General features: G+C 45.6%; 2 protein-coding genes across 3 annotated transcripts; both read left to right on the plus strand.

Annotated features, from left to right (window-relative positions):
- The first annotated feature begins 2,067 nt into the window (after positions 1-2,067).
- Positions 2,068-16,342, plus strand: LOC136544609 (uncharacterized). Its single transcript, XM_066536710.1, has 2 exons — positions 2,068-2,571; positions 16,328-16,342. Exons 1-2 carry the CDS (start codon positions 2,068-2,070, stop codon positions 16,340-16,342), a joined length of 519 nt encoding a protein of 172 aa, XP_066392807.1.
- On the plus strand, positions 14,345-18,853 carry LOC136542668 (uncharacterized). Of its 2 annotated transcripts, XM_066535197.1 has the most exons (6): positions 14,348-14,538; positions 16,328-16,649; positions 17,317-17,421; positions 17,515-17,562; positions 18,235-18,493; positions 18,591-18,853. In XM_066535197.1, the coding sequence occupies exons 2-5, from the start codon at positions 16,383-16,385 to the stop codon at positions 18,475-18,477; spliced, it is 663 nt and encodes a 220-aa protein (XP_066391294.1). In that variant the 5' UTR covers positions 14,348-14,538; positions 16,328-16,382; the 3' UTR covers positions 18,478-18,493; positions 18,591-18,853. The 2 variants fall into 2 exon arrangements, with proteins under 2 accessions (XP_066391295.1, XP_066391294.1); XM_066535198.1 differs by having other exon boundaries at positions 14,345-14,538; positions 18,235-18,853.
- Positions 18,854-24,633: the final 5,780 nt, after the last annotated feature.

Here is a 24,633-nt window from a genome sequence, read left to right on the forward strand (position 1 = left end):
CATCTATCCTAAACCCGGTCATAAACTTCTCTACACACCTATGACCGGTGAAATGAAATGCCCTAGGTTATACCTTTGCCTTGCGCATTCCATTCCATCTCCTTCAATGTCGATGCAACACATGCACCAACACGATCAACAATGATATGATCCACTTCATATCATCACATGATCATATTGGTTCATCGATCTTGACTCCACTTGCTCTTCACCGTTGCCATCGTCCATCGGCGCCAAGTCTTGCTCAAGCTTCACCGCCACGCGGTCCATCACTCCAAAGCCTTCGACTTGCCCTTCACGCTTGCAACCGGTCCATCAAGCCAAGTCATGTCTTGATCTTCTCCACCTTGATCACATGACTCAATGTCATGTCTCATGTACAATAAGCTCCTTCATCATCACATGTGTGAGCTTTGCAACATCTCCAAGCCATTTTCACCTTCATGGCATATGTTGCTCACACACATGTACCTGTGGACTAATCACCTGTGTATCTCACATGAACACAATTAGTCCACCTAGGTTGTCACTCAATTACCAAAACCAACAAGGACCTTTCAGGCGCGTCCAGGGGTCTTGCACGACCCTAGAGTCTTCATAAATAGCCGCCACCCCTCCATTAGGGTTTGGGTTTTGCTTAGATTATTCTATCAAGAACAGTTTCGCCGTTCATCGGTTTGTGAGACCCCAACTCGTGAGATTAACCATACATCTACAATTTGGTTGCGATCTTTCTTGTTCTTGCTTGTGTTCTTCGTTGCGCAGGCAGGGATTAGCCTTCTTGGCAAGGTCAACCTGGTTCGTGACTCAGTTGATAACCAGAGGAGCTGTGGTGCTAAGATTGCAGGGTTTGATCTTTCGATCTGAAGCCGGATCGGTGTGTCATTCTCCGCCACAACGATAGTTACCATCACCTGACGGAAGATCGGGATCCCCGTTCCCATTAAGGCCTTTGGCCGACACATCCTCAACGTCGTTTTTCCACCGTAGTACCGACCGCCGACCAACATCCTGAAATACTCCCAGGAAACGAACCCCGGACTGTGGCTCGAGGATTATCAGCTTGCTTGCCAAGCCAGTGGAGCGGATAATGACGATTTCATTATCCACAACCTTCCATTGTTCCTGACCGATTCGGCGTGAACGTGGTTGGAACACCTTCTGCCCTACAAAATCTAAAGTTGGGCGGATCTAAAAGAGATCTTTGTGGAAAACTTCCAGGGCACATACGCGCGTTCTAGGAACCCATGTGATCTCAAAAACTACCGACAGAAGGCCAGGGAAACTCTTCATGGGTATATCTGGCTCTTCTCCTAGCAGTGCAACGAGCTGCCTAAAGTTGCCGACGTCGACGTCATATGAGCCTTCCTGTCTAGGACCACCTACAAGTCTCTGGTTCACAAGCTAGGATGTAAGGGCCTACAGATCACCAAGGAGCTCCTCGACATCGCCACCAGCCATGTCTTAGGTGAGGAGGCGGTCGGAGCGATCTTTGACCGCCTCAAGGGCAAGGCAAAGCGGGACGAGGATGTTGGCAAAGGCGCCTCTAGCCGTCCTAGCAAGAAGAAGAACAAGCAGCGGCACGAGGGCTCGCTCGTGGTCGCCGCCGACCACAAGGGGGGTCGAAAGCCCGCCAAGGGCACCTCGAACCACTTCGAGAAGCTGCTCGAAGGACCATGTCCGAACCATGCTTTCCCCATCAAACATCTATACAAGGAATGCGGTCTCATAAAGCAGTTCTTGTCCGAAGGCTCCAACAAGGGGGAGCATAGGAAGGACCCCAAGCCATCCATAGATGACACCAAGGGGAAGGATGGTGACTTTCCGATGCTAGATGGCTGCCTCATGATCTTTGGAGGGTCAGCGGCCTATGACTCCAAGCGCCGCCAGAAGCTCGCGTGCCATGAGGTCTATACGACCGATCCGGTCGTGCCTACCTTCCTCTAATGGTTGGAGTCTGCTATAACCTTTGATCGGACCGACAACCCGAAAAGTGTCCCGCAGCCGAGATGATATCCGCTCGTGGTTGACCCAATCATTGGCACGAAGCGGCTCACCAAGGCACTGATGGATGGAGGCAGCGGCCTCAACATCATGTACGCCAAGACGCTCGACGCCATGGGCATCGACCGATCGCATATCCGACCAACTAGAGCACCTTTCCACGGCATCGTGCCTAAAAAGCAGGTCGTACCACTCAAGGATCTACCCAATTATAGGACAGAGACCCTTACCTTCGAGGTGGTCAGGTTCCATGGAACCTACCACGCTATCCTGGGACGTATATGCTACACGAAGTTCATGGTCGTCCCCAACTACACCTATCTAAAGCTAAAGATGCTGGGTCCATGTGGGGTCATCACTATTGGCACCTCCTTCCAGCATGTCTACGAGTGCGAGGTCGAGTGCTGCGAGCACGCTGTGGCAATTGTCGCCTCCAAAGAGCTCACGGCCATCAGGAAAGAGGTCGCTGAAGAAGCACTTGACCCCAAGCGGTCGGCTAGGTCTTTTGAACCTGTAGAGGGTGCTAAGGAGGTCCTCATAGACCCCAGTGGCTCCAAGGGCAAAGTGGTACGCATTGGCACCACGCTTTCCTCTGAATAGGAAAGCGCGCTCGTCGACTTTCTCCACGCCAATAGAGACATCTTTGCGTGGAAACCCATAGACATGCTAGGCATTCCTAGAGAAGTCACCGAGCACACCTTGAAGATCAAGCCAGGCTCCAAGCCAGTGAAGCAGCGCCTGCGTCGCATCGACAAGGAGAAACACAGGGCAATCGGTGAGGAGATTGCGAAGCTTTTGGTGGTCGGGTTCATCAAGGAAGTATACCACCTCGGGTGCTTAGCCAATCCTGTTCTTGTACATAAAAAGAGTGGGAAATGAAGAATATGTGCTGACTACACGGGTCTCAACAAAGCGTGTCCAACGGATCTATTTTCTTTGCCACGCATAGACCAAGTAGTTGACTCAACCTCAGGGTGCGAAACCCTTTGCTTCCTTGATGCATACTCCGGGTACCATCAAATCACGATGAAAGAGTCTGACCAACTCGTGATATCTTTCATCACCCCATTCGGATTGTTCTGCTACGTCACAATGCTGTTCGGTCTAAAAAACGCGAGGGCTACGTACCAACATTGCATGATCAAGTGTTTTGGGGACCTCATCGGGTGAACCGTTGAGGCCTACATGGATGACATCGTGGTCAAATCCAAATGGGCTGACTAGGTCATAGCCGACCTAGAACAGACCTATGCAAAACTCCAAGCAAATAGCATCAAGTTCAACCCCAAGAAGTGTGTTTTCAAGGTCCCAAGGGGTATGCTGCTAGGTTTTATAGTTTTTTAGCATGGCATCGAAGCCAACCCAGAGAAGATCTCAGCCATCATGAGGATGGGCCCGATTGAAAGGTCCTAATATGGCTAGATGGGAGGTGAATAGCCTATTTAAAATTCTACAAATCAACTAGAGCAATTTGATTAGTATGACAAATAGCGAAATGCAAACTTGCTCAGCTCTACAAGGGTTGCAAGCCACCTATCCAATAATTCTAGTTGCAATGATTACTAGGCACACAACTTATAATGTTACTACTCACTAAGAGCTCTCAATCTTGCTACTCTAAAGAGCTCCACTAGATGAACTTAAAATAACAAAGCAAGCTCTCAATTCTAATTACACTAAAGAGCTTGCCACAACTAGTTTGTAAGAATACAAATGAGTGAGTAGGGTGATTATACCACCGTGTAGAGAAGTGAACCAATCACAAGATGAATACTAAATCAATCACCGGAAGAATACCAAAGGGCAAGAGACAACCAATTTTTCTCCCGAGGTTCACGTGCTTGCCGGTGCGCTAGTCCCCGTTGTGTCGACCAACACTTGGTGGTTCGGTGGCTAAGAGGTGTTGCACGAATCTCATCCACACAATTGGACACCGCAAGAACCTACCCACAAGTGAGGTAACTCAATGACACGAGCAATCCACTAGAGTTACCTTTCGGCGCTTCACCGGGGAAGGTACAAATCCCCTCATAATCACCGGAGATGGCCACAAACAATTACCAACTCGTGCCAATCCTCCCCCGCTGCACCAAGCCATCTAGGTGGTGGCAACCACCAAGAGCAACAAGTGAATCCCGCAGCAAAACACGAACACCAAATGCCTCTAGATGCAATCACTCAAGCAATGCACTTGGATTCTCTCCCAATCTCACAATAATGATGAAACAATGATGGAGATGAGTGGGAGGGCTTTGGCTAAGCTCAAAAGGCTGCTATGTCAATGCAAATGGCCAAGAGGGTGAGCTTGAGCCGGCCATGGGGCTTAAATAGAAGCCCCCATGAAATAGATTCATTGTACCCCTTTACTAGGCACAACACGGGGTGACCGGACGCTCCGGTTAGTTCGACCGAACGCAGGACCCCAGTGTCCGGTCGCCCGATGCTTGCCATGTGTCAACGGCTTCAAACGCCGATCGCCCGATCTCAACGATCAAGTGATGACCAGAAGCGTCAGTTAGAAAGTGACCGGACGCAGGACCCCAGCGTTCGATCGTTTCCAGTAAGGTTCCAAACGCAAAATTTCACGACCGGACGTGTCCGGTCATGCTCGACTGGACTCACCCGACGTCCAGTCACTCAACGTTTCCTCTGTGTGCCTCTCGTCACCGTACGTCAGTACTGACTGGACGCACCCTGCCAGCGTCCAGTCACTCTTCGCGCTAGCGTCCGATCACAAGACCGAGATGCGTGCTCACTGCTGCTACTGACCGAACTCTGAACCCAGCATCCGGTCACTACACCACCAGCGTCCGGTCACTCTGTGAACCCCTATCTTTTCTCTCTAGGGTGCCGGTGAAGTTTCTAACCCTTGCTCAAATGTGCCAACCACCAAGTATATCACCTTATGCACATGTGTTAGCATATTTTCACAAGCATTTTCAAGGGTGTTAGCACTCCACTAGATCCTAAATGCATATGTAATGAGTTAGAGCATCTAGTGGCACTTTGATAACCGCATTTCAATATGAGTTTTACCCCTCTTAATAGTACGGCTATCTAACCTAAATGTGATCACACTCGCTAAGTGTCTTGATCACCAAAACAAAATGGCTCCTACTATTTATATATTTGCTTTGAGCCTTTTGTTTTTCTCTTTCTTCTTTTCAAGTTCAAGCATTTGATCATCACCATGCCATCACCATCGTCATGATCTTCGCCATTGCTTCATCACTTGGAGTAGTGCTACCTATCTCATAATCACTTTGATAAACCAGGTTAGCACTTAGGATTTCATCAATTAACCAAAACCAAACTAGAGCTTTCACTGATTCAGAACATAAAGGGGGTACAGTGAGTTATAGGGTGCCTCGCCATGCTCAGCCACTTTGTCTCATGCCTCGGTGAACAAGGTCTCCTCCTCTATCAGATCCTAAAGAAGGCCGACCATTTCGAATGGATGCCCGAGGCCTAGGAGGCACTTGACACGGTCAAGCAACTTCTGACGAAGGCCCCGATCCTGGTCCCCCCGACCGACGGGAACCGCTTCTACTCTACATCATGGCCACCATGCAAGTGGTCAGCTCCGCCCTAGTGGTATAGCAAGAAGAAGAGGGACACGCCATCAAAGTGTTGCGTCCCGTATACTACATTAGCGAGGTCTTGTCTAATTTCAAGACCCGCTACCCCCAGATCTAGAAGCTCTTATATGCCATCCTCATCGCCAAAAGGAAGTTGCATCACTACTTCAAGTCGCATCCAGTGACGGTCATGATGTCCTTCCCTCTCGGCGAGGTCATCCAAAACCAGGATGCCATAGGAAGAATCACAAAGTGGGAACTCAAGCTGATGGGTCAAGGCATTTTGTGTGCCCCTCGGATGGCCATAAGTCCTAAGTGTTGGCTGATTTCATTGCAGAGTGGACCGAGGTCCAAATGCCACCAGCAGTCATCGACCAAGAGTATTGGACGATGTACTTTGATGGATCGCTGATGAAGAAAGGCACCAGCGTGGGGCTGATCTTCATTTCACCCCTTAGGGTACGCATGAGGTAGATGGTTCGCCTCTATTTACCCTCCTCCAACAATGTGGCCGAGTATGAGGCACCCATCAACGGCTTGCGCATCACCATTGAGCTAGGTACCCGACGGCTCGACGTCCGAGGTGACTCCTAGATGGCCATTGACCAAGTCATGAAGGAATCAAGCTGCCATAATGCCAAGATGGCTACATATTACCAAGAGATTCGCCAGCTAAAGGACAAGTTCGATGGTCTCGAGCTCAATCACATCCCAAGGCATCTCAATGAGGCGGCTGACGCGCTAGCGAAAATGGTGTTCGACCGAGAGCCGGTGCCGGCAAGTGTCTTCGCTAGCGATCAGTACAAGCCCTCGGTCCGCTACGAGGAGCCAGAACAAGCCAGTGATGGAACGCCTGCCCTAAGCTCAGGAGCTAACCAGCCATTGGCTCCATCAGACCCCAAAGTCATGGAGCTTGACGAGGATCCAGCGATAGAGCCTGACCCTTGGGCCAACTAGAGGATGCCTTACCTCGACTACCTCCTCCATGAGGCGCTGCCGATGGACAAAACAGAGGCTCAGCGGCTAGCGTGTCATTCCAAGTCATTTGTCCTTATTGAGGGCGAGCTTTATAGGTAAAGCCACACTGAGATCCTACAGCACTATATCCCCATCAAATAAGGGAAGCGGTTGCTGAGTGACATCTACGGTGGGGTCTGTGGTCACCATGCCGTGCCTAGAACCCTAGTTAGAAATGTGTTCTGACAAGGCTTCTACTGGTCGACCGCGATAGCCGACGCTGAACATATTGTGCGCACCTATGAAGGGTGTCAATAATATGCTTGGTAGACCCACTTGCCGGCCCAAGCACTCTAGACAATCCTCATCATGTGGTCGTTCATGGTCTGGGGGCTTGATCTGGTTGGGCCTCTCAAGAGGGCACCCTAAGGCTATACGCACTTGGTTTTCACCATAGACAAGTTTATAAAGTGGGTAGAGGCTCGACTGATCTCCGTGAACAAGTCCGAGCAAGCCATGCTGTTCTTCTTTGACATCGTCCATCGCTTTGGAGTCCCGAACTCCATTATCATGAACAACGACACGTAGTTCACTAGAAAGATGTTCCTCTGATTTTGCAATGAATACCACATCCATGTTGATTGGGTTGTCGTGGCGCACCCCTACACGAATGGGCACGTCGAGCGCGTGAATGGCATGGTCCTACAAGGCCTCAAGCCTAGAATCTTCAACCGGTTTAACAAGTTTGGTGGACGATGGGTCGTGGAACTTCCCACATTGCTCTAGAGCCTGTGGATGACCCCTAGCTAGGCCACCGGCTACACGCAATTTTTCATGGTCTATGATTCCAAGGCTATCCTCCTAACTTAGCTCGATTATGGAGCACCAAGGGTCAAGGCGTACGACGAATAGGGAGCCGAGGCATCCCTCGAGGATGTCATGGACCAGCTAGATGAAGCACGTGATGTTGCCCTCCTCCGCTTGGCCAGGTACCAGCAAGCGTTACGCCGGTACCACAACCATCGAGTGTGGGGCCGGGCCTTCAACGTTGGGGACCTGGTGCTCCACCTCATCTAGAGCAACAGGAACAGCCACAAACTCTCATTTTGCCTTCCCAAATGGGCCATGACCCGTCACATGTAAAAGGGATACAGAGCTAAAAACGCTCCTACGGCCCGTCTAGGCCCAGGAGTTCGAAGGTTGGCCCACCGACGGGTTCGACAAACCATTCTAGGCACCTTTAGAGTGAGGGGTGGAAAGGGATGGGCCCGCTAGTGGCTCGAACCTAGGCGCACGAGCGTCGTGGGCATCCCATCCATGTTCGAGTCTCGGCTAGATACGATCCATGGGTTTTCCTCAAAGAAAGGCAGAGAGCCCTCGGGACCGGTCGAACAAACCTAAGAACTATATGGATTGACCACTGAGAATCTGGAGTTGGTCACCAAGCTGACCCAAGCCGGATCCCCATGAACGGGATGCCGGGGCCCCACTCGGACTAGTCCATTAACCGCTCACCGAGCACCATGATTCGTCCATAGAGGAAAATCATGACAGGCTCGACCCCTCCATTTTTATCAGAAAAAGCACTTAAGGGAAGATAATCGCAAAGACGAGCCGATCCTCGACTAGACCCCTGCTACGGGTAGGGGCTCGAGGAAAGTTGGACTCGCACGAAGACCAAACGCGCGGTCACAGAACGACAGACCCCCGTAGGGGTCGAAATCAGGAAATACCTTTTTTGACCCACCAAATCTAACGGCTATATCCCCGAGGGGTCCGATCTCGACAAAAGGGAATCATCGTCCCCAGGTCACGCTGTGGGTGACAAAAGAAGGCCAAGGCCCTCAGGATCCTCCCGTTCAAAAAAGCCTTCAAAGGAGTATTCTACTCCTCCACAGGCTCGAGGGCTACTATCGGGGACCAATACTAGGGTACCCAAAGAGGAGGAGCTAATGGTCATCAATATTGATTCATCCGAGCTATCAAGACCGCGACTAAAGCTCCAACCAACCCCTAGGCGCGTGGGCTCTGCCTTGCCCAACCTCTAAGGAAGGGCTTCGCCTCGCTCGTCCTCTGAGGGAAGGCTCCGCCTCGCCCGACCCCAAGGCCACAGGCTCTGCCTCATTCAGCCTCTAGGGGTGGGCTCCACCTTGCTCGACCTCAAGGCCATGATCTCTGCCTCGTCCAACCTTGAGGCCACGATCTCCACCTCGCCTGACCCCGAGGCCATAATTTCCACCTCGCCCGGCCCTGTGGGCGCGGGCTCCATCTCGTCCGACCCCTTAGGTTCGCACTCTGTCTCGCCCAACGGAGACCCATACCACCGCCAACGAGTCCAGGTCATAGCGTATGGGCCTGGGTCAAGACTATGACATCAGGGAAGAAACTGGCATGCCATGATGGGTCATACTAGAGGGTTCACATCAAGAATAGCGTCGGACGTGCCGGTGCTATTCTGCCTAACCCTCGTACAAACAGTGACAGGAGCGTCAGTTCACCATAACATCCGCTAGGATAGGATGGAACGCCATGACCGACAGACGGCGTCTGTGCATGGTGCCAGTGATGGATAGGGCCGTGATGTGGAGTTGTCCCTGTTGACATCTACAGGGTCAGTGGGACCCGCATAAAAGAGAAGAAGGACTCGGTGATCCTGAAAGCTTTCCTCTCTCTCTCGTTCTTCTTCTTTTCCTCCGTCGTAACCCGTGTTTTCCTTTGGCCTATAAAAGAGAAAGTAGGGTGTCCCCTGAAAAGGGGCCGCTCCGATTAAAACCGATCAATCAAGATCGACACAAGAAGCACGACACGAGCACTCGGCTGAGCAGCAATCGAGCTCAAGCACCCGTTCACTCCCTTCACCAGAGACTTGGGAGCATTTCCCTCTCTCGTCTGTTTGTACCCCATACTACAAACTTTTAGTGCTAGTAACACGAGCAGCAGCGACGAACTGGACGTAGGGACTTTCTGCCCAAACCAGTATAAACCTCTTGTGCTCTAAGCACGACATCCGAGCCCGACACGCAATAATACAAATTTACTCGTCGGTGGTAACTCGAGACATCGATAGTAGGTTTTACTATGCTCTAAACTATTTTCCTCGGGTCTAATAGGGCTAGCGCCCGGACGGCTAGACGCAGCTACGACGCCTACACTTGCGGCGCATCAGATGCCTCCGTGCTCGCACAGATCCTACGCCAGCGATCATGTCCAGCAGCCCGCGACCCATCTCGCGCCAGCGCCAGCGTCAGGCCACACGCGACCCATCTCGCGCCTGAAACCCATCCTGGTTGCGCCCCCGTGTCAAGGCCGCCACGCTCCTCCCCTCTCACCACGACGCCATCCCCCGCCATGCCCCTATCCTCCGCCGCACCCCTTCTCCGTCCTAATGTGTCATCTCCTCTGCAACATCCGTCCAACAGTTGCACATATGCATTATACTCTTGAAATATACCTTTATAGTCATTGCAATATCCAGATGAAACGGTTGCAACATGCATATGAAAACAGCTAAAACATTTGGAATATACATTTGCAACATACGTCTGAAACAGCTGAAACATGTGGAACATACATTTGAAACATACTCTCTCTGTCCCTAAACGTTTGTCGCTACGATTTGCGTGCCAATAACTTTGACTCGATTTATAGAAAATACGTGCAACATTTCTATCTTCAAATAAAATTATTAAAAAACTAGATTTAAATATCTATCCAATGATACTAATTATATATCATAAATATTAATATTTTTTAATATATATTTAGTCAAAGTTGTTTCTCGGAAAATGAAAACGACAGACATTTAGGGACGGAGGGAGTACGTGTGTAGCTATTGTAACATATGCAACGCCAGATCATTTTGTAACATCCAGATAAAACACATGAAACATACAGATGAAACACATGAAACATACATCTAAAACACGTGAAACATACGATTACAAAAGGCTCGTCGACGTGGAGTTCGATGCCACGTAGTGACGCGGAGGGCGGTGCTAGTCTAGGCGTGAGGCACGGGCCTCGGCAGTGGTCGCATCAAGTGGATGATGCGCGTGGCTACGAAGGGCGGCACTAGACCGGGCGAGAGGCGCGATTCCGAGCACGAGGCCCGGTGAAGGCGGCGAATCCGTGTCGGTGGGTCGCACGACGGGAGGGAACGAGCTCGTGGGTATGAGCCAGCGACCCGAGCGGGAGCAGCAAGGCGGACCGGGCCGTCGAGCATTATCGTTACCACTTTTGGACGGAGGGAGTACCTCCCAAGAGCGACGCTATCTTGACACAAATCTTCCCAATCTGTTTGTCTATTTCTTCACATCCACATCAGGGAATAACGAAAGTTGGATGAGTACGACCTCCGACGTACCTGGTCAGTCTTCTCCCCACAAACAAAAAACGTTTTAAACGTACATAAAATTCCAACCGAGGAGGAGCTGCAAAGATGCCTGCACCACTACAAATTCATATGGCTGCCAATGCTCTGTCTCTAGCTCATCCCATTTTCATGGCTTATTCATTCATTCATTTATTTACAAGGGTGCCGACGTGCCGTAGCGTATTATATCTTTGGAGTTTAGCCTAAAGGAAAGGGACAATTGTTCAGACTATAGTAATAACTAATAAGCGTGGCAGGAATTGGCAGCGGATTTCGGATGAGATTTGCAGCTGGTTTTTCTCACGCTGGGCTGCTATGATCCCAAACCTCGGGTGATCTCTGTCCACCGATCTGCTTCGCGAATCAGGATAGCTACGCGACACTGCTGCGATGGAATCATTGAGGGCTTCAGATGAGCCGTGTGCAGGTTATGAGTCACAACTTCAGGTCTTGTTTAGTTCTAAAAAGTTTTCTTAAAAAATACTACAATAGTTATCATATCGAATCTTGCGATACGTGTATGGAGTATTAAATGTAGACGGAAAAAAAAACTAATTGCACAGTTTGGTGGGAAATCGCGAGACGAACGTTTTGAGCCTAATTAGTCCATGATTGAACACTAATTGCTAAATAAAAACGAAAATGCTACCGTAGCCAAATTCCCCAATTTCACGGAACTAAACGCAGCCTTAGAACAAGGATTTACCTTTTCAGAAACTCCGTCTGAACTCAACTTTTGCTATAACAAAGGAACAATCTCTGACAATCTTCAGCTCACGAGTCACACCTTCAGAAACAAAGGATCTCCCTTTTCAGAAACTGCATATATACGACGCACGTTCAACTTGAGCCTTGGATTTGCCTCGAATGCAAAGTTTAGTTCCCAAAATTTTACAAAATTTTTCAAAATTCTTCGTCACATTGAATCTTTGAACGTATGTATGAAGCATTAAATATAAATAAAAAATAAAACTAATTACACAGTTTAGACGAAATTCACGAGACGAATCTTTTAAGCCTAATTAGACTATGATTGGACACTAATTATCAAATAACAACGAAAGTGCTACCGTACCATTTAAAAAATTGCCGAACTAAACAAGGCCAAAATTCCCGCGAAATCCGTGCGTCACACACACGACAAATGCTGACGAGTGGTGTCTGGTCGAGTGGCGGCAGGCTCTGACGGAAACTTAAATGCGGTACCTAGCTACTCTCTTGATTTCAAATTATAAGTCATTCTATCTCTTTTAAATATATTATTTATAATATATATTTAAATATAATATATATATAAGTAGATACTTAGTAACATGAATGTATCTGGAAAAATACTCCTTCCTTTCTAAATAATAAGACATTTTACATTTTCTAGATATATTGTATTTGTTATATACATAGACATACACTATGTCTAAATACATTATAAAAATAATATATCTAGAAAAACCCAAAATATTTTATAATTCGGAACGGATTTAGTAAGAAGTTACAATGAGTAGCCAAGATGGCACATCCTGCGCCAGCCACCTGCATGTGTGCATCGTCCTGATCGATCATGGCTCCAGCACAAATAGCACGGTCCACTGCACCGGCCTACGAAGGCTACAATTATTACTCTCTCTATTTAAAAATACAATTGTAAAATTTATGCAAGTTAAGCTAGTTTAGATGATTAAATTTATTAACACTTATGTCTTTAACTAGATGTATAGATATATTTTATAATCAATTTACTAACATTTATTTTATATCATAAATATGGGAGTGTCTAGTTATCTATCGATATATTTTATGTGGAAAAATCTATCAGATTTTGTAGTATATGTGATGTTTATATTGTATACATTGGAAGTTTTATGATGTATTTTGTGATGTTCATATGGTATACAAGTGATGTTCTATAAAATCTGACAGATTTAGTACCAAAAAAATCTGTCAACAGATAAAATAGCACGTATTATGCATGTAATGTTTATATAGTATAAATGCAATGTTCTATGATGTATTTTGTGATGTTCACATGATATACAAGTGGTGTTCTACAAAATTTGACAGATTTAGTACCAGAAAATCTGTCGACAGATAAATAGCAAAATTTCATAAATATTAATATTTTTATATAACTTTATTTAACAAAACCTTAAATATTTTTTAAAGAAAAAATAAATCATTTACTCTAGAAAAGTGAAAAAAGTGAGAACTGATCAATCAAGTAAGACTGTCTCCAACGAGACCATCCAAACGCAAAAATAGGTGATTCACAGTGTTTTGGGTACCAGAAACGAGCTCCAACAGAACACCCAATCGAAGGACGCATTTTGCGTACGAGCCAGATCGAAAGGCAAATAAGCGTCTCACTAGAGAGAGGACGCAAATGTGTGGCACCGTAGTGGTGGGCCCGCGGCGAGGCGCGGCCGGCGCTTCCTGGCGAGCCGGTCAGAGATGCTTGTCTTCGGTCGGATATGCTCGCCGCCGCCTAGATCCGGCCACCAGCGGCGGATCCGGCCATCACGAGCGCAGATCCGGCCATCAGCGGCGGATCCGGCCACCACAGTCACGGATCCGGTTGTGGAGGAGCGCCGCCTGGAGGGCCGCCGCCGCTGCTTGGTTGTGGAGGAGGGGCCGCACGCGAGAGAGAGGGAGGGAGGGAGAGGGAGGCGCCACGCGGCCGCGCCGTGCTCTCGCGCCGTGGTGGAGAAAGAGCGCCACCCGGTGCTCTCCATCCCGGGCGCGTCGTGCTCCGCGCGCCGTGCTGGAGAAGGAGCGCCGCCGACGTGGAGAAGGAGCGCCGCCGTGCTTCGTGCTCCGACCGGCGCGCGCCGTGGAGGGGAGGGGAGAGGGCGTCGGGCTAGGGGAGCCGCTGGGATGGGGAGGGAAAGGGAGGGGACGGTGCGGCGCTGGATGGAGGGGAGGGGAGAGGACGTCGGGCTGGGGGCAAGGGGGCGGAGAGACCGAGGGAAGGGGGATTTACGTTGCTTGTCTGTTGGAGATTCCAAATTTTAGGTAGAGATTTGTTATTGTGCATGACCTAAATCAAAGAATATGTGTCGTATTTAGGTGTTATTGTTGAGACATGGCCCCGTTCGCTTGTCTTAAAGTTTGGCTTGTTCGGCTTATTTTTTTCAGCCGGAACAGTATTTTGCTCTCACAACAATTCAGCCGAAACAGTGTTTTTCAGTCAGTTTCAACCAAAGTTCAGACCAGCGAACGGGGCCACTAGTGTAAAGAACCGAACGGAGGATGGTGTAGCTGCTAGCTATAGCTCGCGCACTACCACGTCCACGGTACCACCTGTGCGGGTCAGGGTGGGGTGGGACCCGCCCAGGCACGACCAGCCACTGCCGAGTGGGCCCCTCCACGCCTCTTGATTGCTTCTGCAGTTCCAACAGTGTTCAGATTTTCAGAAGCGCTGCTCACCTGACCCCCTCCACCTCCAGATGCGTTGCGATGCGCTTTAAAGGGACGGACGGAGCGGGATCGCCCGGCTGGCTGCCTCCTTTCTCCCACCTCCTCTCTATCCATCCATCTGCTGCCGTCCCCCTCCCCGCTGCGTGCGAGAGGCGCGCCACGAGAACGGCGCCCGAGATCGCTTGTCCCGTCCGCGGCACCTCCGCTCCTCCCACGGTGAGAATTCCGCGTGCTCGGTTGCCTTACCTGGCTGGTGGTGGTATGGTGCGGCCCGCGGCGGCGGGGCTGCCGTGTATTTTAATTTGCCTGCGCGGCAGCTCCGGCTGGGCCCCCTCAATTGGCTCCCGAGTCCCGAGTCCGGAAGATTCCTTGCTTTACCGGCGGAATTCGGGCTCGTCCTGACGGTTTATCCGCTGGATTTGAGAGGGGTTGTGAGTGAGGTGATCGGGGTCATCTCGGGCCCAAAGGTGGCGGCTTTACTTCGATTAGTCCCTGAACCTCTCGGGCTCTTGTGAATTCCTTGCTCGCTCGTTTGCAATCAGTGCCTGGTGCTTAATTGGGCATGGGGTACTGCAGAATTGGGATTCGGTACTCTGCGTGGCTGCCCGGGCTGCTGGTTGCGCCTGATTGTGACGTTTATCCTGCACCTGCACAGGGTTGACTAGTAGGCACGATAATGATTGGAAGCAGCCGCCCGCCTTTGTCTTGTTTTCTTTCTTCTATGTTCTCTCTACAGGTTGGATTGAAAGACAGATGCTTTGGACTTTGAAGGCTGGGTGCTAGTTCCGTTCATATTGGTTGAGATTTCAATAGTAAGACTAAGAACGTACTTGTGGTCAGGCTTGCTTTGGTAGGGGCTAAGACATCAGACATGTGCTAGTGCTTCTGTCGCTGTGGTCGCTAGTGCTTTCTTACCTGTGAATTAGGTTCTTGTCCTACTAATCTGAATATAAGCTTTTCATCGATTATTTTTGCTCAGACCAATTTCTATCATGTATAAGTCTCCGTCCTCCTTTTTTCCTCCTTTTGCTTTACTTGATGCTATTGTTCGGTGGGTTGTCATTTCTCAATAAAATACTGAACAATGATTGCCTTAGCATGTTCGAAGAATATGGTCGATGGGTGTCGCCTATCTAGGTGACTGCTGATAAGTGTGTTCCTGATTCTTGTTTGACTTTACTTTCAATGAACTCAGGTCCACGCATAGTATGCTGTTACTTCACCCTGTTGTCCTGTTATGAACATTCTAGTTTCCTTTCACAGTGTATCCAAGCACCTTTACTTGGGAAAGTCAGAGCTGCCTGCATAGTTAGGGGGTGTTTGGTTTCCTGGACTAAATTTTAGTCCATGTCACATCGGACGTTCGGATGCTATTTAGGAGAACTAAATATGAGTTAATTATAAAACTAATTACATAGATGGAGGCTAATTTACGAGACGAATTTATTAAGCCTAATTAATCCGCCATTAGCGCATATTTACTGTAGCACAACATTGTCAAATCATGGACTAATTAGGCTTAAAAAATTCGTCTCGCAAATTAGCCACAATCTGTGCAATTAGTTATTTTTTTCGTCTATATTTAATACTTCATGCATGTGTCCAAACATCCGATGGGACAGGGACTAAAATTTTCCTGTAGTAACCAAACACCCCCTTAGTCCGCTCCTTGGGATTTGATAAGTTCATATTGATGCCTTGACGGTCTTGCCACATTGCTCCTCCTTATTTTAAAACGGATTGCCACGTTGCCTTGCGTCTGGAGTCTGGTAAAGTGTGTGCCTTGCTAATATTCATCCATTTTCTTATCCTTGTGATTCGGGTTTTTGGAATATGGTTGTTTGTTGCAGTCGTTTTTCCATGTCTTAGGATTTTGTAGGTTTATATAGATGGTCTGCCTGCCACATCGCTCTGTTTTAACCAAAAAAAAAAGTCCCACTGCTTTGTATCTAGTAAAGTGTGTGACTTGCTAATGTTTATCCATCTATTGATCTTTGTTATTCAGGTTTCTGGAGGATAATTCTTTGCTGTTTAGCGTTCCTCAAAAGTAAAAAGGATAAATGGGATCAGAAGGACCTTCAGTTGTCACTGTCCATGTTACTGGATTTAAGAAATTCCATGGGGTTGCTGAGAACCCAACTGAGAAAATTGTGACCAATCTTAATTCTTTCTTGGAAAAGCGAGGGTTGCCAAAAAATCTTGTCCTCGGAAGCTGCACAGTTCTCGAAACAGCAGGGCAGGGGGCACTTCCCACATTATATAATGTTTTAGAGTCTGCTATTGCAGACAGAGGAATTGGGTCCTCGGCGCAGGGACAAGTAATTTGGGTGAGTGCTCAGTGCTAACCATATTCTTGATTTGATAGTGTGGTCTAGGATCACGTTAGATGAATCAGTATTCCTAACTTTTAGCTAAAATATCTGTTTCTGTTTTCCATGTCTTTATTCTCTCAAACTAGGAGATTAGTGTTCAAACTATCCAAGTTCATATAGCAAGTTCTTTCATGCATTGCCGAATGGAACCATGAATTCTGTAGTATTTAATGGTTATATAATGTATTATTGAATTACTTTTGAAGAGTATATATTTCTTTTTTGTACTTTATTAAAGGAACTTACCAATTGAGGAAAAGAACACCCACCATTTGCGTCATCAAGTATCATTTAAAGCATCATTGTTGGGCACTCATCAATGTCGATGCATATTGCTACTTGATATGTTTTGTCTTATGTTGAAGGCCTAATTTACAATTCACAAGAATTTTACCCTCTTATTTGACCATGTGATAAGATGGTCATCTTACAGCATTAAAAATATTGAGGAAAAGTAAAGCTTCTGAAATGATGATTGGAAACTGATGCTTCTGTTGGCTTTTCACAAGAATTAGTTTCATTGTGGATTGTCATGCTTTCTTCTCTGAAAATATATATATTTTTTAAATATAGTTTGTATTCAGTGCCACTGGAATTGATTCTATCATGGAATATATTTCAGATCCACTTTGGGGTAAACAGTGGCGCAACAAGGTTTGCCCTTGAGAACCAAGCTGTTAATGAGGCCACCTTCCGGTGTCCAGATGAGCTAGGATGGAAACCTCAGGTTGCTTTGTTGTCCAATGCATGTTATTGTTATCTACACTTGCAAATAAACCTTGTCGATGCATTTTGATCATCTTCTTTTGTTCCTGTGCAGAGGGTCCCTATTGTGCCCTCTGATGGAAGCATCTCCCGGACGAGAGTGGTAAAGATTTGATATGTTTGATTTGATGGGTGTTTGTTGAATTTATCTGTGCAGTCTTACTTCGTTTAATGTCTTGTCATATCTAATTCTGTATCTGGAATCTGTTTTCTGTGCGCAATATTTCCTTTCAAAGGTGTGCGAAGTAGATAACCAGATTTTCTTGATTTATTTGGTTGTACCCACCCAAAAATTCATTGATATGCAGGAATATTGTAATTTATCCCTTCCTATTATTTCTATTTGAATCCAAGCATCAATCTGTGAGAAATTAACAAATACTATGATAAACAACCTGGTAGATTTGCCATGGTTATCTATAGAGCATAGAAGACCTAGTCCCCAACAATATCACAATGGCTTCAATGTCTTCTCTATATCATCTTGTTCTGTTCTCCCCCGCCCTGATTTGTATTCTTCAAAGTTCTCTTTTTATTTATATGAATATATATTAATCGGTAGGGACTTGCCCCTCCTTTTTCATTAAAAGAACAAATAATCTGCTAGAGCTACTGATTTTACCTGTGCACCAAAATGTTGTTTATTGTACCAAACAACAACCTGCCAGAGCTGGATTTTACATGCACACACTTAACCCTTTAGGCTTTTTGATTGATCTTTCCCGTTGAAGCATTGCTGATCTTGATATTAATCACCCTTTTCATGACCAACCAGACCACCCTGCCAGTGAATGAATTGACCAAGTCGCTCCGGAAGATAGGCTACGATGTGGTGCCTTCCGACGATGCCGGTCGGTTTGTATGCAACTATGTGTACTACCACTCTCTTCGGTTCGCGGAGCAACACGGCATCAAATCTCTGTTCGTGCATGTGCCCCTCTTCTTGATGATCGACGAGGAGGTCCAGATGCACTTTGCCGCTTCCCTCCTCGAAGTCCTCGCTTCCTCCTCCAACTAGGAACAGCAGTTCTAAGGTGCGTCTGCTCAGCGACCGGTCCAGTTCATTGCTGTAGGACAGAAGAGCAGAGTGAGTGTAACACTGTGCTGTCCGGGCTGGTTTCCTGCTTGCAGATCAGCATTTGGATTCCTATCTCAAGGATGGATGTAAAGCTGGATGCAGACTGAATAAGGTGGTGTGGTCATTGGCGATAGATGTTGATCTTGCTCCAGAGGGTGGTGTGTTTGGGGAAAAAAAAGGGAATTGCTGCATAGTCAGACAGTAGGTGTATGTTCTTGTGGCCAATTGTGGCTTGTATGCCATCAATCAAGCGCTGTAAGCATGCCTGAAAAAAATTGGTGACCTGGATTTCAATAAGATTGAGTCGTTGGGGGCAGACGCATTGCATTACATGATTTACATGTGACGCGTTAGAAATCATGTATGCTGATGCAGATAAATATGCTGAACACAAATTGTTTGCATCGGCTAGTCTGACGGCTTTCAGCCAGATAAATATGCTGACGCACTAATTGTTGCTGGGTAATACGCTTCTGCATTTGACATGCTATGAACTGATGACCATTCGATTAACATCTTCTGCCCAATGTGCCTGGATTGGTAGATGTGTGCTTCTTGTACTGGCACTTGAGCTGGGCTGGGCTAATGGATAGGCCTGCTTGGCGTTGGTCTGAGACTTGAGAAAGAAGCAGAACATTGCATCGCAGTAGAAATGGCATTGAGGGATGATCCATAGATTGAATAGTGATAAAAAGAATACTGAGGTTTCTTCTAGCAAAGGGGTTAGAAAGTGACTTTCAGCTGATTGGGACCGAAAATGTTGTTTGCACAAGAGACAAGTGCTGATGCCTGCAACAGCAACATCCTTTATAGATGTTGTGTCGGCCTGGAGTATGCTGAGCTAATGAAATAGTACAGACTGACCAAGTCGTTCTCCAAAGTTAAGAGATTAACAAAATCCCCACTCCAAAGAAGAGCTAAATAAACTAATCTGAAGATCAGTTCCTGTGCAACCTTTCTGTGATTTGCTTAAATGCCATAGGAGTGGAACATAAGCTTATACAATTATTCTTGTGGCCTTTAAAAAAAATATTCTTGTGGCGCACGGCACAGACAAAAGTCAAAGTTTGAGATAGGAAACATGAATGAGTGAAGAACTCTTGACATTTTTCATAACCACTATAGTCACTTGAGCAAGACATACATATCTTAAATTGAGAGTTCTTTATGAAATTGCATGTACGGAGTAGGAGAGAAGAGAAGAGATGTAGTATATATAAATGCCATATGAAAGGAGATCAACAAAGCAGACAACAAATGAGAATTATTTGTGAAATTTCTTAATATGCAGGTAAGCAAATGTTAGCAGCAGAGAGACACAAGCTGAACGCCCAGCAGGCAGCAGCCAGTTCCATCTTCAATATGCAATAATAGTATAATAATACCATATGAAAGGGCAAAAGAGGTGAACAAAGTAGACACAGACATGAGAGTCATCAGGTCCAGTTCACTTTGCTGAAAAGTCATATCTAAAAAATACTGTTCATTGATTGGTTACGAATGAAAAATACTGTTCGTTTGCTGAAATAGTACGGCTCATGAGACCAGCGAACAGGCCTAAGCAGCAGACCAACGCCCTGTTCGTTTGGGCTTGTTTGGCTTATAAATCGTACTTTTTCAGCCAACGAACAGTATTTTTCTCTCACAGCAAATTAGCCAAACAAAGCTCGTCGGTTTCGATTACAGGCCCCAGACAACGAGATTGCATTGCATGACTACAACTCTAGAAGCGGGCAGAACCAAACGCTGAGCACAGCTCGTCCTCCGATCTGGGCACGGCGGCAGCGGCGGCGACTGAAGATGACGACGATGCTCCCACATCGCCTTCGTTGGTCGGGACCTTCTGCTCCCCATCTGGGGTCTCCCGCACGATCCTACCCCTCGCCAGGCAGTACGAGATGCGTCGCCCTGGCACTGCCCTCCTGCTCATCCCGCAGGCCCGATCCATGGCCACCCAGAAGGACCGGAGCTCCTGGATCAGCTCCCGTTCCCTCTGACCCATGCGGGCGTAGCGCCACGCCGCCGCCTCCGTATCAACATCCAGCTGCTCTGCAATACTCCAAACCTCCCTATTGCTGAACGGATAGCGCTTGTTCGTTACCTTGGAACCCTCGATGGTCTCGCGCTCTGCTTCCTCCGTCCCAGCCCTCGACGTCCGTCCGAAAAAGACAGTAAAATTCTGAGTTTTGATCGACTAGTAATAAGTTTATAGTAGGATATCATTATTAATATTTATTTATGACTCTATAGATAGATATCTTATGAGTTAGAGTTCTATTTATTTATTTATATATATATATATATATATATATATATAAGTTAAATTTCAAAACTTATTGTGATCATATATCAGTTAGTTAGGTTTCTTATGGTGGAACCTGTCCATCCGGATTTAAGTCTTCGACTTAGCACAGGTACTCGTATTTTCCAGGATTTAACGACGCTACTATATAATTCTAAAAAACATCTAAACTTATTAGAACACCTAACGAAAGATGTAAATTCAAGAGGTTCGTCGACCCTTTTTTTATTTCCTATAATGCCCCGTTCCCCTCCAAGTCCACATGCTCCTCCCATGGCTGAGAGCATCTCCAAGAAGACTCTCCATATCCTTGCTAAATGCTAGAAATAGAGATTTTTGTGAAAAACTATCACCCAACAACTTTTCTAAATAATTATGCAAATATAGTCATCTTCTATTCCGGATTTTTCGCTAGCCAAAAATAGAAGACGAGAATGACTCTCTAGAGTGCGCATGAGATATAGAAAAACGGTTGGAAAGTGAAAAGATATAGCAAACGATTTTTATGCAAATGGCTCTCCAAATGATAATTTAGAGAGTGAGATTTAGAAAGGCTCTTGGAGATGCTCCACCTCCTATTTGGACTATGAAAACATTAAAAAGTAAAACACAAATATTACTAAACATGCATTGGGTAGGAATTCAGATTCTTATAAATATAATTTAGGTTTAGAATCTTTCAAGAAACATATTCAGAAGATAAATCAAAACCATGGTATGAGACCGGTTGGCTAGTTTTTTTTTTTCTAAAAAGTTGTATAAATTAAAATATGTTTGGAAAAAATCAAGATTCAAACCAGTGGCCTCTAGTCTCACATGACCTTTCTCTACCATCACACTATTTATTATGTTACATATTTTTCTCAAACATACAAGAGAATTACATATCATTTCACTAAGGCCTGTTTAGATCCTTGGAATCTAATAAATTATAATTTAGACACATATTAATTAAGCTAACATGGTTGTATATGGAATATATTTATATATTTTTTTTCTTAATCACGTAAAAGGTTTGCGCGTCTTTGTATTAAGGTAGAGAAAAAATTCAATACAACACGCCTTTGAGGGCTTAGGGGATCACTAAAGATTTACATAGAAGCTCAGTAAATATATATGAAATATATTTATATATTATTATTAGCCATGAAAGAGATATGCTTATATGTTTTATTTCTATTATAAGAAAGCAAGTTGAAGAGATTGCTATAAGTTGCAGAGTAGAAATATAACATGATGGTCTATAGAATCAATTTGCATCTCTCCATCCTATGAATTTAAGATAGGATTATATGTAAACTTTGAAAAATTGTGGAATCTCAAATTCTATGTCAAATAGCCTAATTCATCAAGTAGATTTCAATTCTTTTAAAATGAAGGGATTTAAACAACCCCTAATGAAACGAACTAGGATTTTAGAAATGAAATTTCGACTCTCTTGCCTCTCTGTGATAGTTCCAGGATACCCCAGGTATCACCGGCGTCCACTTTTTAGATGAATACAAAGTCATACAACACATCAGAGTACAAAAATTTAGCTTATTACAGTAATCTAGTTACAAGCCCTCTGGACTAAAATCAAACAAAACACCGGAACTCTAATCATATCAGCGAAGCTTGACGAGTCTTCAATCCACATGCATCCTTGAGAATAGATCCGCAAACCAGCTATCATTCACCACACCACTACGAGACAAGAAATCTACACACCACTAGATGTGTGCAGGTCATGATCAGCACCGAATGAGCTTTGGTGGAAAAGAAAAAATAAAAGGATCTGTTGATCCTAATAGTTTGGCTGTAGTTGCATCCTTAACACATGCATAATTGCATCAAAAGTAATAATATCTTCTCAAGTCCCAAATGTGGCAAAACCGACCAAAATAACACGTTTTCAGAAACGCTCGTCTTCCACTAGACACTAAGCACCTCAAAAGTTAGCTACATCGGACAGTTCCGTCGAGCACACCCCACAGGAGAACTCGAATCAATCTATGTTTTACCTCCAGAATCCAATAATGAGTACGAGCTTACAATACTTAGTCCATTTCATATAACAAGAGTTCTTAAAAATTATTTATTACAATACTAGGGTTCAGAGTACGATAATTAAACAGCGGAATGAAAATAAACATCTAGCGAAAACAATACAATGATCCATTTATGCCCACCAGAAGAATCTTCCATACAAGAGCTACTCCTCAAGCTGCACCTGCAACAGGGTAAAATTAACCCTGAGTACACAATGTAATCGCAAGACTTACCCGACTAGTGGGAATAGTTTCCCGTCTCCAAGGGGTATGATAGGCAATATGGGTTTGTTGTTTTCTTTTTGTTTGTGAAAAGCATTACTAATAGTATGTCCTTAAGATCATGTTTTATTAGCAGTTATGATTACTTCATTTGCTAACCATTCTAAGTAAGCACATGTTCTACTTTCAAGCAAGGATTGAGCAATCAGAACAATTTCACCATCTTTCATCTTTCAGTTCTTACTACGGTGCTAGACCATAACCAAGTCGTACCGTCTCACAAAAACAGCGATTCACGAACCAATGTATCCCAGCTGGGTACCCCGAAACACACGCCCTATTTGTACCGTAGGTACAAACAAGACCAACCCATTTCACTCCTGTCACGGGGTCTAGGTCCTCATCCAAACTTGGACTCCAAGCCCCCACACTTGAGACCCGATCTCAATATGGTGCTTAGACCTCCACTTTTTCCCGCCTCCAATAAGTCGGTCCAAAAAGAGTCAGAACCTATGATAAGAGCATAACGAGCCTTCTCGCTCCCATAAGCAAGTATGTGCTCAGGATAATAAGTCTGTGACTTGACTACCATCCACAGCAACGGACAGTCCTTAATCGATACGGACAGAGAAAATAGTGTAACCAAGCTAAGCCCTATGGCTGTGGGCCACAACTCATTACACCCACTAATACCCATACCATATCTCTACTCGGTCTTCATTTTTCTTTCATTATTCTTATCATGAGAGTAATTATAATAATCATCTATTATGAGTAACGGCAGGTTACTCACGCTACCGAAAACCTAAGCATAGCAGCTACTCGAACCTGCACTAGTAAGACTTATATGACAGATATATCTATGCATGTGGTTTTCATAAAAATCCTATAACGTAAATGCACATAACATATATATACAGTGATTATAAAAAATAATGGGTTATGCACCAGGGCTTGCCTTGGGCAGGCGTGGTGTCAACTGCGTCAGTCAGTGGTGACTCTGGGATCTCCTCCTACACGAGAATCTCCTCCTCGTACTCCTCGACGATCTCCTCGAACTCGCGATCATCGGTGGTCACTATCTCCACCAACTCGTTCTTTACATGCATGCGATGATGATGCAACCATTTAGCATTTAGACAACAACAATTCTTAAAATAAGAATGCGCATACTAAGTTACTAAGCTAGCTCTAATGACTAAGATACTAAGCTAACTTTTATTTTCATCAAGTAAGGTGTTGGGTTCAACTAACAAACATTTAGCTTAGCAAACCAAGGATATATCTTTATTTCTACTAATGATTTAATGTATGCTTAGTCTATTCTAGGGCTACAAAAATTACAGTGAACACATAATAATACAATAAAACTGCTGTAAAAAATTAGGATCAAAACTATCACCAATTCACCATAAAAATTCCTACAATAATCAACTTAATAATATTAAGCATTCTTATACTATTTAATAGGTCTTAGTGTCAACACATATAAACATGAACTAAATATACCAATAGATAGATCACAATTTTAGCAACCTAACA

The sequence above is a fragment of the Miscanthus floridulus genome, chromosome 3 (genome assembly GCF_019320115.1).
Source record: "Miscanthus floridulus cultivar M001 chromosome 3, ASM1932011v1, whole genome shotgun sequence".
Taxonomy (NCBI): domain Eukaryota; kingdom Viridiplantae; phylum Streptophyta; class Magnoliopsida; order Poales; family Poaceae; genus Miscanthus; species Miscanthus floridulus.

Bases quoted from the DNA above. Each gene is read 5' to 3' on its own strand.
- LOC136544609 (XM_066536710.1), top strand. From the start codon at position 2,068: ATGGATGGAGGCAGCGGCCTCAACATCATGTACGCCAAGACGCTCGAC.
- LOC136542668 (XM_066535198.1), top strand. From the start codon at position 16,383: ATGGGATCAGAAGGACCTTCAGTTGTCACTGTCCATGTTACTGGATTT. The intron at 16,650-17,316 runs GTGAGTGCTCAG...AATATATTTCAG, and splicing joins CGCAGGGACAAGTAATTTGG to ATCCACTTTGGGGTAAACAG. The intron at 17,563-18,234 runs GTAAAGATTTGA...ATGACCAACCAG, and splicing joins GCATCTCCCGGACGAGAGTG to ACCACCCTGCCAGTGAATGA.